The 14,617-nt window shown below is 45.0% G+C and overlaps 1 protein-coding gene across 3 annotated transcripts in view; it reads right to left on the bottom strand.

Annotated features, from left to right (window-relative positions):
• Positions 1-14,617, bottom strand: part of SH3BP2 (SH3-domain binding protein 2) — a 57,086-nt gene that overhangs the window by 4,709 nt on the left and 37,760 nt on the right. For 2 of the 3 annotated variants that reach the window (XM_015420651.1, XM_015420649.1), the window contains 7 exons: positions 12,598-12,668; positions 11,361-11,449; positions 8,150-8,206; positions 5,705-6,278; positions 2,999-3,128; positions 2,408-2,463; positions 1,654-1,735 (listed from right to left, as the gene is read on the bottom strand). In XM_015420651.1, the coding sequence (XP_015276137.1) occupies positions 1,654-1,735; positions 2,408-2,463; positions 2,999-3,128; positions 5,705-6,278; positions 8,150-8,206; positions 11,361-11,449; positions 12,598-12,668 (1,059 nt within the window). The remainder of the gene's footprint in view (positions 1-1,653; positions 1,736-2,407; positions 2,464-2,998; positions 3,129-5,704; positions 6,279-8,149; positions 8,207-11,360; positions 11,450-12,597; positions 12,669-14,617) is intronic. The other variant, XM_015420650.1, reaches the window with a different exon arrangement.

Here is a 14,617-nt window from a genome sequence, read left to right on the forward strand (position 1 = left end):
GGGGGAGCAGTGTTAGTTGTAGGCGGGCTGACTGGACGGTATGATCGGATGGGTCACTGGGGTGTGTGTGTGCTGTTTGAATCAGGTATAATATCGGGCTGGGGACAAACCCAATCAGTTCTGACACAGATGGCTTCTACTTGACACAGCTACATATCTCAATAAACAAATCTTTACCAAAACAGTGTTGTTGGGAGTGAGTTCGTGCAAGAGTCTGACACCAGCATCCTCTCAGCCCGTGCCCTCCCTGAGTGTGTCTCGTCTTCCTGCCATAAATGGATTTACAAACTTGCCCAGGGGGAGCTGCTTCAGCCACAGTAACCATGGGAATGGTTTGCTCTGCAGAAAGTCCTTGTCATATTTATAGAGAATCGAGGAATCAAATGTGACACATATGGTCGACTGATTTATGTTTAGTCCACAACCAACCAATAAACCGGGAACCTGGGGTATACCAATCGGGCTGGAGGGGTCTGACCCTTGAACTGCTGGTGGCTGTGCAACCAGAGTCCTTTGGAGGAGAAGGATTATTGGGCTCATTTCAATCTTGCCCTGACCTGGGTGGCTCAGGCTAGCCCGATCGTATCAGATCTCTTGGAAGCTGCGCAGGGTCGGCCCTGGTGAGTGTCTGGGCGGGAGCTCTCTAGGGGGCACCGGGATCACGAAGTGGAGGCAGGCAGCTGTGATGCGGAGGCAGGCCCTGGCAAGCCACCTCCGAGTGTCTCTTGCCTTGAAAGCCCCACAGGGTCGTCTTCTGTCGGCTGTGACTTGACGGCACTTTCCCCCCACCCCTCCCCCACCGCTGCAATCCGGCTTCCAACCTGGTCCTGTAACTGAAACTGTCTGGTCGCCCTGGTGAACAATCTCTGCCAGGAGACAGACCAGGGCAGCACAGCCCTGTTGGTTCTCCTGAAATTCCCGTTGGCTTCTGATACCAGTGCTCGTGGGTATCATGGCACCACACTCCAGTCTTATCTCATGGATCAGGTCCAGAAGGTGGTACTAGGGGACAGCTGCCCAGGATCTAATCTTAAACTGGCATCTCAGTCAGACTAGATGAGAGATACTTAACTGGCCAGGAATCAAACAAAACCGTCACAGCTAACATTCAGATTGGAAGCAACTGTGGTAGGCCCAGATGACATCAGGCCCCAAACCACCCTAGATAACCTCTCTGAACAAGATTTCATCGGTGCAACTGCAGCAGAACAGAAAGTCTTCTTTGTCACCATCACCATTACCTTTGTAGGCCTTTATATGGGTTCTACAGCATGATCTATCTGAACTGGCATAAGTTTTTTTGTCAATGGCTCTCTAGCTGTCTCCTCCTCAACCTCTTCACAGACCTCAGCTCCCTAGTAAATGGGGGGGGGGGAATAAAAGGAGACCAATGAGCAGCCCTTTCATAAGTACCCTGCAAACCAGCATTCCATGGTGGCACACAGTTCGAGTCATCTAGCGGCACCCAGGACTCAAGCCTAGGTCTTCTACCACAGACCCACATGGCTACCTCCTAACCATGCTGATCCAAGGGCCTCTGCGGATCTCAAAATTCCCCACGCAAATATGCACATGAATGTGCTGTATGAAATCCCCTTGTCAGAGAGAAAACACACACTGCATTACATATTCAAGATAATTCTTTTCTATTACCTTTCCAGTTTTTGTTGATGAGTTCCTAATGCAGAATAATCCAGTTTTTGGATGCCCTGTCAGATTTTCAGATTTGAACATTCTAAAATAGCGTGAAAATACGAATGGTCACTTTTTGAGAAACACAAAAGTAAGCCTGGAATAGAACCACTAGAACTAAACGTGATAACTGACTTCTTAATAACAAACGCTAAGATCTTAAGTCTGATTAAAACTTGTAAAGCTGCTGAACACATGGATGATGCTCAAGGAACCAGGAACTCGTTCATTCTTTATAGGAAGTAGGCACACGGGAAACCACATAACCTGCCCACCCGCCTCTGGGCACCCTTTCATCACCAAGCAAAATGGACAAAAAGCCAATCGTGTAAGAAAAATAATATTAGTGTTAGCTTCACTAGGGGAACTGGAAGACAGAAGGGACAACACAAATGTGAAATGCATAAGGATTGGAATATAAAAACTGTTCCTTTCAGCAGGATTGGAATATAATTTTTTAATAATAATTATTATCCAATAATATTTTTTTCTTGCACCACTGGCTCTTTGCCCATATTCGTTTGGTTACTGGAGTGGCTCTTGTTGGCTTTCTACCCTTCCACTACAGCAGGACAACTGCTATTCAGTGAATGCCACGTGCCCAGATTTCCGGCTTCTGTCTCTGCTCCAGCCATCCCTCAACTTCCATCAATGTTTCCAATTCACTAGGGTCCACTTATACCTTAAGCAATTATTTACAAGGAAAGTAATTTACCTTTCAACTTCAAGGGAATCGGATGTATTGACAAATACTGAATTAGGCAGTTTAACCTGCAAAACAAAAATGCTAAGCTGTGAAGTCAAAAGAACAACAGCAACAACACAGCCATTGCTCCATGGATTTCATGATCATGTGTGTAGCAAGAGTGACCTCACTCAAAATCAATCATCAAGCCCCAGTGTTGGAAGCCTTCCACTCCACCCATCCTCAACTCCAAACAATTTGTTTTTTCCTGTAAACAAGATTAAATGACAGGCCTTGCACATTTGTGTTCTCAGTCTGCACTTTATACAGTCAGCCTGCACTTCCTGGTGAGATGCCAGCACACCCGAAAACCGCTTCCCGTATTGTAAAAGTCCTACCAGGTACCCCTGGAGAAAAAGAGCCTGTTATATCTTGTGAAAATCCCTATGACCAAAGTGCCTTCTGTATATTAATTTTGTAACAAATGGAAATAGCTCTGAGGACAGGTTACTCAGCGCACACAAGAGTACCCACATGTCCCATGGATCAGGCAATATTATGGGTTGGGGGCACATGCCTCTCTATGAACTTGGTGTCATCTTCGACAACGCATGGCCTTACTTTCTCATAGTCATCATCTGAGTCTGTGCCGGACACGCCTGGTTTTGAAAGTACTGCTGGTTTCTCAAACGAGGCACCTCGGAAGCTCTGCCCATCTGGGGGGGATCTCCTAGCAGAAACAGAACCTAAACTGAAATTGGAAAGGATACACTGCATTACATTAATGCAAGTAGACTCAGGCATAACAGTTCAGCTTCATGTTACTTCAACTGTCAATAAGTCCAGTGATTTTCAGATTGTGCCATATTCAGAGAATGTTTTACAACTGGATGGACACTGAGAGCCAGTGTGGTGGTTATTAGAGTGCCAGATTAGGATGTCGGACACTTGCTCTGCAGTGAATGTTCACTGTCTACTCACTCTCTCTCAGCCTAATCTACCGGGCAGGATGGTGGTTGTGAGGATAAAGGTTCGGGATCTACTCATCATGGAAAAGATTACATAAAACATAAAGCAAGATGACTATAACCCACAACACTTCAATTTACAAATGAAATGGCTACCATTCATAGAATATACAATGGAATCTGATATGCAACCAAATAATCCAATATATACTAAATAAATAAAAATAAGTAAATACAAAATAAGACAAGTGAACTCTGACTGTGATACACCTAAGACAACATGATTGCACTTTCTCGTAAAACAAAGAGTAGAATTGAGATTAACTACTAATAACTTTTTAATTTATGTAACCAGATAAAGAACACATAGAATAGTAAGCAGGAAATGATGAATATGGCATTGATGACACTAATACTGTAATAAGGAATAGTACTAATTTATTGTTCCAATTTAAGTAATATGTTGGCATTTATTCTGATATTAGTATGAGAAACTCTGTAAAATGAATTGATATCTATGTATCTATGTACCTAAGTATTCTAAGAAAAACATCAATTACAAAAAAAAAGAGAGAGAGAGAGAAAAAGGGAGAGCAATGTTGCTGGTCCCCACTAGGGAGAAAGGGGTGCAGCCATATCAACAAACACTTTGTGCCTCCAGTGCAGAGACCACTCAAAAACTTAACACCAAAATGAATTTTGTTCGTTGTTACGGTGCGACTGGTCTCCTGTTTTATTTCACTGCTAGAGGCTAACGTGGTTCCCCATCTGGAATTATCATCAGGACAGGGGAAGAATAATGGTTTATTTTTATTTTTTGTAGACTGGAGTGGCTACACAATCCTCTATCCAAGAGATGAAAGTTTTATCAAACTGAAGTTACGAAGCGAACGGCAATAGCTGGATGAGAACGGAAGCTGGAAAGTTTCCTCCAGAGCCCTTGGTGTGCAGTAGGAACTCTGCCCTTCCATTTAACCTCACATTGGACTTCCTCAGGTGAGGGCCGCCACTGAATGTGTCAGCTCACGGGGGCCAGATGTATCCTCCGCTACTCTGCAGAGCTCTGCCGTCTGCATCCTTTTTGTGATGGCCGAGACACAGTCAGTTCAAGTAATGACACAGTGACCTGATTGTCTAAACAGCACAACACAGCACAGAGCTTTTATCACCTCTGTGCTGCCTTTCCCCCTATTCTGAAGCCAAGGCACAACCGGGGAAAGAGCAAAGGGAATTCTCTCCAGCTGTCTGCAGATACCCGGAAGAGAAAGTAGCCTGGCCAGTGATTTGTTTACCTGGAGACAACACAAGACTGCTTCTGGTCAGTCAGAGAAAACTTTCCTGATATTCAAAGACTATCCATGGCCCAAGGCTTGGCAGTAAAGAAAAAAGGCCAGCCGTTGGTTTAGAAAGCCCTGGCTCAAATTGCAGGCAAGAAAGGAACAGGGAGGAGATCTGGATATTTGTCTCCCAGTGATATTTCCCCTCACATGTTGCTTTGTGCTCCTTCAAGAAAAAAAACCACCTTGGAGTTTTTAAGTTCATAATCCTAGAACAGCAGGGTTTTAAAGCTTGAGATAGCCAGAGTCTGAGATCAAGGGGGAAAAAGGTCTTTAGGTTCATGCACATATTGACACGTGAGCCACTAATTATTTTGTGAACAACATTCGACTCCAATTCCAGAGCAAAGGTGTGGACACACGCATGCAAGAGGGCAAACTCATTTCTACCCCATGACTGGATATGTATCAGAGCCTGTGGCTCAGTTCAGACATCACAGGAAACCATGTCTTATTTTAACTCTGGTTAGTTGGTAAAACCAGAATTCAGCTCACAAGTGATCATTCAAAGCCTGCTTTCTTGCCTTTTCTCTGCCCACGCACTCACTGCAGCTGGGCAACATACAATGCCATCTCTGAGGAACGAGCTAGGATAAAGTCAGAATTCCATACTGATACAAAAAACATAGTTAAGACTCATTGTGGGATCAGTAAACCAACTTCTAACCGTGGTTTGACTAGCTAACCCTACATAGCCACAGTTAGTAGAGTGACCTACATTCAGAAATCACACAGGCCACAGTTGGCATAATTAGGCAATAGTTTTGTGTGATGCCAGGGCTTTTTTTCTGGGGGAAAGCGCTGGAACAGAGTTCCGGAACCTCTTCGACAAAATTCTTTTAAAAATCTTTAAACATTCATGAGTTTTCAATATACAGATTAAAAACTTCATTTCCCTCTTGAGAGTTACGGCCCCTCTTTTTCAAAAAAAAAAGAAAGAAAGGGGGGGGGAGCCCTGCCTGAACAGAGCCTAAATTTTAACATGAAACCGATGTCATGACTTTCCCCGTTTTCCAACCTACTGTGGAGGCGAAGGCTTCTCTGGTTTGGATAAAGGCACAGGTGGCTTCTCAGCAGACCCTTGAGATTTAGACAGTACCAGCTTGCCACATTCCCTCGGCGGTTTGGCATTTGCAGACATCACAGGAGAGTGCGTCCATCTGGGCTTGCTGCTTGGCAGTGGAGGTGGACCTTTTGCAGAAAGCTTTAAGACTTTTAGCTTCTCACTGTCTTCAGAAGTAGCTGCAGTGTGGGTGATGGACAGATGTGCAGCTGGTTGAGAGCCAGTCTGTACGAGGCCGGTGGGCTTCCTGGCTAGAGGAAGAGGAGGCACAGGTGATCCTGGGCCGCTTGTTTGCCGACACGTCAGCTGGGGTCTCACAGGACATTCAGCTCGGTAGGGAAAAGGAAGGTCACCTCTCATACACAGGAGAGCTTCGGGCTTCACATCAGGTAAGCTTTTCTTGGGGGGTGGCAGCGGAAGCACAGCCACACTGCTCTTGGCAGACAGCAAGCGTGCCCGGGTCTCTGAGTAGGAAGCCTTTCCCACCTGTGGGACTGGAGGAGGGGGGTATGCTGGTGGAAGGGCTGTGTGATCTGCATGTTTTAAAAAGCCAAAATAAAAGGGTCAGAACTATATCCAGGTCTGAATATCCATGTCCTTTGAACAAAAATGGAATTGGAAATGTGATTCCATGTTAGCAATAACCAGAAGCAGACTGTAACAATGTGCACAAAATATAACAAATACACGGCTGGTATGCAACAAGACAAAAACACAGGCATGATCATGAAAAGAAAACATTACAACATTTCTATCACATAAACGTTCTCCCTCCTTAAACTAAACACACTCCAACCTAATCTTACTGGTGCGAGGACCTGGGTTGGCAACTTGGTAGGTGGCTTTGACCTCAGGACTTAAGACTCCCCACATACCCCATGTGATCAAATGGGTCCCAGATCTATTTTGTATTCTACTGCTCCCCTTGTTACGACTGCCTTGGGGGTTAGGATCTATCCAAGAAATGTGTTCAGGTTGGGCCTAAAGCTGCACTCAGTTTTAATACCGACCCTTCCACTGCCTGCATAAAGGGCCCATGACTCTTAGCAGGAATTTTCTATTCCATCCCGAAAACCCTGCTCTGTGTCTTGGTCCAGGGGGGAGCAGGTGGTTGTTGAAAACAATAATTTCTCTGCATAGCCTCACGCCAATGCTGTTTTTAGGCAGATCAGCAAGTCTGAACAACACATGAGTGGTGACATCCAGGTCCTCTGTCCACACATCCCACTTGCCTGTCTGCCCAGCATGCACTGTGCAGAACCTCCATGCCCACTTTTGCCAGTGCAACAAAGAGAACATAAGAGAACATAAGAGATGCCAATGTTGGATCAGGCCAAAGGCCCATCCAGTCCAACACTCTGTATCACACAGTGGCCAGAAATACCAGGTGCCATCAGGAGGTCCACCAGTGGAGCCAGGACATTAGAGGGTCAAGCAGAAGCCAAGACTGCCCCCAGCAGCACCATGCCCAGCCAGCATCCTGGCACTGACCTCAGCACTTCACCCATGAAAACTTAGTAACTGCACCCTCCTTGAAAACCAATGCATCAATAATAGAGAGAAAAACCAGCACCCTGGGCCAATTACTGACGGCAGGCAGCCTGGCTCCCTAATTCAGAAAGCAGCAGCAGGTCACCAAGCGACTTCTCAGAACGTACAAGCAGCCCAGAGAACCACATTAAATAATAAATAAGAAAATTGTGAATAAATGGAGCTTTCGTTGCTTAAGATCTCCCCACCCCCGAAATGCAAGCAATGGAACACCAGGGAAATTAGCCCAGGCCCCTATTCCTGGCTTCTCTATCCCCAGCCCCAGCTGCCCTGCCCCAACTAGAGGTATGCCAAAACAAAATCAATATTTTTCAAGTTTGTATACATTGAACCCGAAAAATATTGGGAGGTGAAGAGTTACATTTCCTCAAGAATGGAGAGCTTTGAGTGACAGGCTACTCTAAGCACTCTGATTGGCCAGCTTCAGCTAAGGGCAAAAATCTTTATTAACTGGATGCTGAGGGAGGAGGGGCATTATTCTGACAGATTCCTGACTGGACTGAAGGGAGACAATTCTGTCCCTTAACTGTTGAAAATCTGCTCTGAGGATGAATTCAGTCAAAGGACTGAAATAGTCTCTCAACCTGTGCTGAAAGCAGTTTTACACACAGACACGAGAACTGGGAATGAGATTTAGGACGGTTGTTGGGTAGTGAGATGAGCCACCTTGCCTTTCACTGTGGACATCTAAATCCTTGTTACAGTGGTGTTTTCGATTAACCTATTAACCCGCTTCTCCTCTGACCTTCACACACAGGGCTCTGATTATTGGCCCACACTCAAATATTCTACACAAGTGTGGATGTGATCAACAGGATGCATGGAAATGTCAGAACTTCACAGTTCAACATACCTTCATAGTCTGCATTATCTGGCTGTAAGTATTCTTCTTCTTCATCCTGGTCATAATCTGAAATCAGGTTTCACACGTTAAGACAATGCAGCTTGAATGGCTGAAACACACGTCATGGCCTCTACTGCAACAGCCTTACAACAGGTTTACTACACAATCAGTTCAGTCAGGAGTGAATCTGGCTGGGATGGAAGTGACATCCCATAACATCCACACCCTTGTTGGGTGGGGAGACAGGAGTGTTCAGCTCCCAGAAAATCCAGAGAAAAAAAGCTGTGTACAGAAAGATGCTGAAACAGCACCAAGGTTAGAATAATAGAATCACAGAGTTGGAAGGGGCCATACAGACTATCTAGTCCGACCCCCTGCCCAGTGCAGGACCAGCCTAAAGCATCTCTGACAAATATTCATCCAGCCTCTTCTTGAAAGCTGCCAGTGAAGGGGAGCTAACCACCTCCCTAGGCAGCTGATTCCGCCTCTGAACCACTCTGACCATGAAAAAGTTTTCCCTAATATTCAGTCGATACCTTTCTACATATAATTTAAAGCCGTTGCTTCGGGTCCTATCCTCTGCTGCCAACTGGAACAGCTCCTTGCCCTCCTCCAAATGACAGCCTTTCAAATATTTAAAGAGAGCAATCATGTCCCCCCTCAATCGCCTCTTCTCCAAACTAAACATTCCCAAGGCCCTTAGCCTTTCTTCGTAGGGCTCAGTCTCCAGACCCCTGATCATCCTCATCGCTCTCTTCTGCACCCTCTCGATTTTGTCCACATCCTTTTTGAAGCGAGGCCTCTAGAACTGCAGACCATACTTGAGGTGCGGCCTGACCGAGGCAGTATACAGAGGGGCTATGACCTCCTGTGATTTCGATGCTATGGTGGGCCTTTTAATACAACCCAAGACTGGATTTGCCTTTTTTGCATCACACTGCATCACACTGACTGTTCATATTTAGTTTACAGTCCACTCTTACCCCAAGATATCTTGCACACACTACTCCCCAGAAACGTATCCCCCATCCAGTATTTGTGGTTGACATTTTTGTGGCCCAGATGTAATACTGTACATTTATCTTTCTTGAACTGCATCTTGTTTGCAACTGCCCACTTCTCCAGAGTATTCAGGTCTTGTTGAATTTTAACTCTATCTTCTTGGGTGTTTGCTGCTCCTCCCATTTTGGTATCATGAGCAAATTTAATGAGTAGCCCTTCTACCCCTTCATCCAGATCACTGATAAAAATATTGAAAAGTACCAGGCTCAAAACCGAGCCCTGCGGCACCCCACTGGACACCTCCCTCCTATCTGATGAAACGCCATTGACCACCACTCTTTGGGTGCAACTATAGTTGATTTTATAAAATACTTTTATGATTTTGAGCTTTACTATGTGCAAATTTGTCACTGCATCTTTTTGTCCACTTCTTGAAGGTAGATTTCTAGGGGGGTGCTGAGTAATTTTTTTTTCTGAAAAGGGGGTGGTAGGCCAAATAAGTTTGGGAACCTCTGATAGTACACTGCTAAAAATACTGAAAAGTAACGGGCCCAAAACCGAGCCCTGCAGCACCCCACTGGACACCTCCCTCCAATCTGATGAAACGCCACTGACCACCACTCTTTGGGTGCGGTCCTCCAACCAATTCCCTATCCACCAAACTGCCCTATAGTCAAGTCCACAGTCTTCCAGTTTGCCCATCAGAATGTCACGGGGAACCTTATCAAAAGCTTTACTGAAATCCAGGTAAATCACATCAACAGAGTTCCCACGATCCAGTAAGCTCGTCACACAATCAAAGAAGGAAACCAGATTGGTCTGACAAGATCTGTTGGGAACAAAACCATGCTGACTTCCCTGGATCACTAAGTGGTCCTTCAGATGCTTACAGACCTTTAAAATCTACTCTAATATCTTTCCAGCAACAGCAGTCAGACTGACCGGACTGTAGTTTCCCGGGTCATCCTTCTTCCCTTTCTTAAATATTGGGATAACATTCGCTCTCTCCCAATCTTGTGGCACATCTCCAGTCCTCCAGGAGGCCTTGAAGATGATGGACAGAGGCTCTGCGAGTTCCTTAGAAAGTTCTTTGAGCACTCTTGGGTGCACACCATCTGGCCCAGGGGATTTGTATTTGTCCAGGGTCCTCACCATGTGCTCTCCACTCCTTGCCTCGGGCCAGCTGACAATACATACAAATAGAGTGTCATAAACTTTCAAAGAGTACATACAATATCAGAAAAGTACAGTTAATTTTATATAGCAGAAGTTTTCATAGGGATCATATAGGAAAGTTTCTAAAACATACAGGTGTTTCAAAGTCATACAGGTATTTCAAACAAAGGTTCCGGATATTAATAACTTTGTTTCTGTGATCTTCTTCAGTAATAACTATTACATAAGCATCATTTTCATGAAAATCTGAGGTATGAGCATCTCAACATAGAATTAACTGTACTTTTTTGATATTGTATGTACTCTTTGAAGGTTTATGAAGGTCTATTTGTATGTATTGTTATTTTAATATACTAGCCTTTGTGCCGTTTCAGCGTCTTTCTGTACACAGCTTTTTTTCTCTGGATTTTGTATACTGCTGTGTGATCATCTCCTGCACACAACATCAGCTCCCAGAAAAGTCAGGTAACTCCAGCAAAGGACTAATAAGGCCAGAGAGAGCTCTGCTACTCACAGGGATCCCAAAATAGCACAGGCCTGTCCCAGTAGCAGCAACAGAAAACAAAAGTACAGACGGGAGGGACAATCTAAAAAATGACATTTAAAAAGGGAGGGGGGGGGTTCTAAGAAAGATCTATTTTAAAATGGTTCATGAAAATTAATACTGAATTAGTTACAAGAACAGATAAAAAGAAAATATTTTTAAAAAACTGATTAAAGACCTTGTCATTTTTGTTTATGTATTATAGTTTACCCTTATCCATTTTTGTAGTTATGCGAGTATTGATTTTCATAGAATCATAGAATCATAGAGTTGGAAGTGACCTTCAGGGTCATCTAGTCCAAGGCAGGAAATTCAAAATACCTCCCCCCCACACACACACCATCAGTGACTGCTGTTCCATGCCCAGAAGATGACAAAAAAAAAACCCCTAGGATCTCCAGCCCAACCCAAAATTATAATGATACTTTTCTCGGAGCACACCCCTAAAACTCAGTACATCACCTTCACTGATGGCAAATTTCAAAATTCTGTCCTCACCTGAATTTTCTGTTGAATGCTGAGAATAGTTGATGTTAATTGGGCGTTCTATTGAGCCATAGAAACTGTCAACATCTGATCCAGAGTCACTGAAAAAAGAGGGGGAAATGTTGTACAGTTAGGCCACAAGCACACTGGCCTTATGCGAATGATAAGACTAGAGCACACCAACCTGCAGAAACAGGAAACAACTTATTTGCTGTAATACTGGTTGATAACCTTTTCTATAAATAAGGTTGTTCTGTGGTCACTGGTGAAACTTCAGCAAAACTTTGAAAGTTGTTCAAAGGCAAGGAAGGAAATGCAAGGCAGCAAATGACGCTCTCACGGCCATGGCACTTGTACAACCACACTCAAGATGCTGCTGGCAGGAGAGCTGAGCTGACCAGCCCACAACCACAACTTTAGGCCACATGGACCAAGGATTTGCAAACAGAAATGACAACCAGCCCTGCAATGCTGTAAGCGGGCAAGATGAAAGCTACAGTACTCTGGAGCCTCTGGTGATTTACATATAAACCAAAAACAGAGTTTCAATAATCCCCTCTCCCATTTTTTTTTAAAGTTCTTTAATTATAACTACCTAACCATGCCAAACTCTTGATGGCCAGCAACACAATTCATAAAATTGTAACAGTGTTAGGACTACAAACAGCTGTTGAGAATGTAAAGCAGGTTTGTAAGGCTTTTCAAAAAGTGTTGCACGTAATCTTCCCTGAGGACTATTGCAATGGCTGCTATTTAAAGGCAAACACTTCTTCAGCTTTTACCAGTTTCAAGTAGCAAGGACTACTGAAAGAAAGAAATCCGTGCCCTGCGGGAGCTATTACCTTTCCGCAGGGCACGTAAGGCAGAGATGTTCTGCCAGGCTTTTGGCTGAGAAAAGTGACAGGACTTCTTCTGGCACTCTTGTGTGGTTCCTCCTTCCTCATAGCCCCTCCCCCCAGGGAGGCCAGGGAGTTAGGATTTTCCGCCATCTTAAGTATTGTCTATATATACTGTTTTTATTTAATGTTATTTATTGGACTGTTTTTAATGTAGTTATATGTGACTATATAATACTGTTGTAAGCCGCCCTGGGGAAGGGCGGCCTAGTAAATCAAATTATTTATCATCATCATCACCATCACCACCACCACCACTAATACAAATAATAATAATAATAATAATACTGTATAAAGAGCTCCTTAATACAAGTCACAAGAATGAATGAGAAGTTCAGGGCTGGAGGTGCAACCTTAAGTCAGCGATCGTTTCCTTCTTCTCGTGGTAGCGATCTATTTCTCTCCTAAGTGAGGCCATCCAGTCCTAGAAGACAAAAGACAGACTTTATTCCAAAGGAAGGTTTTTTCCTACCCAAGTAAACAATTTTGAACCAGACCAGACAGGTAGGCCACATCAGAATTACACATGCAGGTGGTCAGCCATGTTGGTCTGAAGCCGTAGAACAAATTTAGAGTCCGGTGGAGGCACCTTTAAGACCAACAAAGGTTTATTCAAGGTATCAGCTTTCGTGTGCACGCACGCATACAACGGAATGGCAGTCAAGGTTCAAACTTACAGATCGGCCTGAACAGCAAGTTAACATGTAACATGATGAAGATGTTTTAACATATGCGAAGAGAAAACTAAGTTAACAAGCTAAGGTCAACAGTTGAAAAGCAATACATCTCAAAATAAGATTGAGACTCTCCATTCACTCCTCTGGGCATGGAGGTCACTTAACAGCATTTTTTTCTTTGTTTGAGGTGGGTGTCGTGCAGTGTTCCCTCTAAGCTGAGTTAGTGTGAGCTAGCTCACAGTTTTTTAGCCTCCGGCTCACACATTTTCCTCTTAGCTCAGGAAAGATGGCTTCAGAGCAAACTAATTGATGCAGGAGCCACATCTCTTGCTCACAACTTTAATGCCAGGAGCTCACCAAGTAGAATTTTTGCTCACAAGACTCCACAGCTTAGAGGGAACATTGGTGTCGTGTATATGTCAGCCAAACATTCCACTATTCCTTGTATTACAGTCAGTATTCTATTTATTTATTTATTTATTCGTTTTTTATTCCGCCCTCTCTGTCGAGGCAGGCTCAGGGCAGCTTACATTAAAAGGTTAAAAATATATTAAAACACAAGCGCTTATACACCACAACCTCGTAAAGTACAAAACATACCAGATCATAGTGCAAAACAGAGTAAAGGATGTTCCAGAAAATGGCCCCCGTCAGTATCCAGCATAGCCAGATGTTGGTGTTAGCATAAAGGGCCTTAACAATTCAGTTAGTATTGTTGATGTTGTTAGTGGCAGCTCCTAATCGAAGGCCTGGTGGAACAGCTCTGTTTTACAGGCCCTTCCAGGAGCTCATTCCACCAGTGTGGCGCCACCACTGAAAAGGCCCTAGCCCTGGTAGAGGCCAGTCTGGCCACTTTCAGTCCAGGGAGGCCAAACTGACCTCAGTGCTCTCTGGGGAGCATGTGGGGAAAGGTGGTCCCTCAGGTAGGCAGGTCCCTGACCACAAAGGGCTTTAAAGGTCAAAACCAGCACCTTGAAGCGAATACGGTATGCTATTGGCAGCCAGCGTAATGCCGTTAGCACACAGGCAGACCCATCAACAGCCTGGCCACCACATTCTGCACCAGCTGCAGCTTCCGGAGTTGTGACAAGGGCAGCCCCATGTAGAGAGCATTGCAGTAGTCTAATCTCGAGGTGACCGTGTAGAGTGCATTGCAGCAGTCTAATCTCGAGGTGACCGTTGCATGGATCACTGTTGCCAGATCATTGCGTTCAAGGAAAGGAACCAGCTGCCTGAACAACCAAATATGGTAAAAGGCTGCCTTGGCAGTGGCAGTGGGCCTCCATCGTTAAGGAGGCATCCAGGAGCACTCCCAGACTCCTAACCCTCGGCGCGGTGCCCCATCGAAGGCCAGTAGCGGGATCCCTACCCCCGATCCACTCCGACTCAGGCACAGGACCTGTTAGGAAGACAAAACGGGGGAGAGGGCAGCCACGTACACTGCCCTGAGAGCCCCTCAAAGGAAGGGCACAATAAAGCAATCGGATTTACTACAATCTCAGGCATTCTGCTTACCTTCCAAGCCCTACAAGGCCAGGGGCCAGCATACCTTTGAGACCGCCTCTCCCCCTATGAGCCCCGTAGGGCACTGAGGTCCACCAATCAACATTTCTTAGTGGTCCCCGGCCCCAGGGGTGTCCGATTGGCCTCGATCAGGGCCAGGGCTTTTTCGGCCCTGGCCCCCACCTGGTGGCAT

The sequence above is a fragment of the Gekko japonicus genome, unplaced genomic scaffold, assembly GCF_001447785.1.
Source record: "Gekko japonicus isolate JY-2015 unplaced genomic scaffold, Gekko_japonicus_V1.1 scaffold1162, whole genome shotgun sequence".
Classification (NCBI taxonomy): Eukaryota; Metazoa; Chordata; class Lepidosauria; order Squamata; family Gekkonidae; genus Gekko; species Gekko japonicus.